Source organism: Cariama cristata, unplaced genomic scaffold (assembly GCF_000690535.1).
Source record: "Cariama cristata isolate BGI_N322 unplaced genomic scaffold, ASM69053v1 scaffold23896, whole genome shotgun sequence".
NCBI lineage: Eukaryota > Metazoa > Chordata > Aves > Cariamiformes > Cariamidae > Cariama > Cariama cristata.
This window is the reverse complement of record NW_009624365.1, coordinates 53397-53760: the sequence shown is the minus strand read 5'-3', so window position 1 is coordinate 53760 and position 364 is coordinate 53397. Positions and strand designations below refer to the sequence as shown.

General features: G+C 63.2%; 1 protein-coding gene across 1 annotated transcript in view; it reads left to right on the top strand.

Moving 5' to 3' along the window:
- Positions 1–364, top strand: part of CARD10 (caspase recruitment domain family, member 10) — a gene marked incomplete at its 5' end in the record, with an annotated part of 14806 nt that overhangs the window by 1056 nt on the left and 13386 nt on the right. Inside the window, one exon of the mRNA XM_009703155.1 lies at positions 1–295. This exon is cut by the window's left edge and continues 58 nt beyond it. Within this exon, the coding sequence (XP_009701457.1) occupies positions 1–295 (295 nt within the window). The remainder of the gene's footprint in view (positions 296–364) is intronic.

Below are 364 nucleotides of genomic sequence, written 5' to 3'. Positions count from 1 at the left end.
CCTGCTGATGGAGGTGAAGAAGGTGAGGGCTCAGCGGAAAGAGCACTTGCTGAAGGAACACCAGCTCCAGGTGAAAAACCAGGCGTTGGAGCAAGAGCAGGTCCGGCTGGAGCAGCAGCTGCAGGAGCTCCTGAAGGTGCAGGAACGTTGCAAGCGGCTGAGAGAGGAGTGGGACTCCAACAGCGTGGAGCTGCTGAGGCTGAAGGACGAGAACTACATGATGGCCATGCGCTACGCGCAGCTCTGCGAAGAGAAGAACATGGCCGTGCTGCGGAGCAGGGACCTGCAGCTGGTGGTACGGCCCCGGGGAGCGTGAGGGTGGGCAGCTGGAGGCGGGGGGGGGCTGATGGCGGGGGAGGATGCA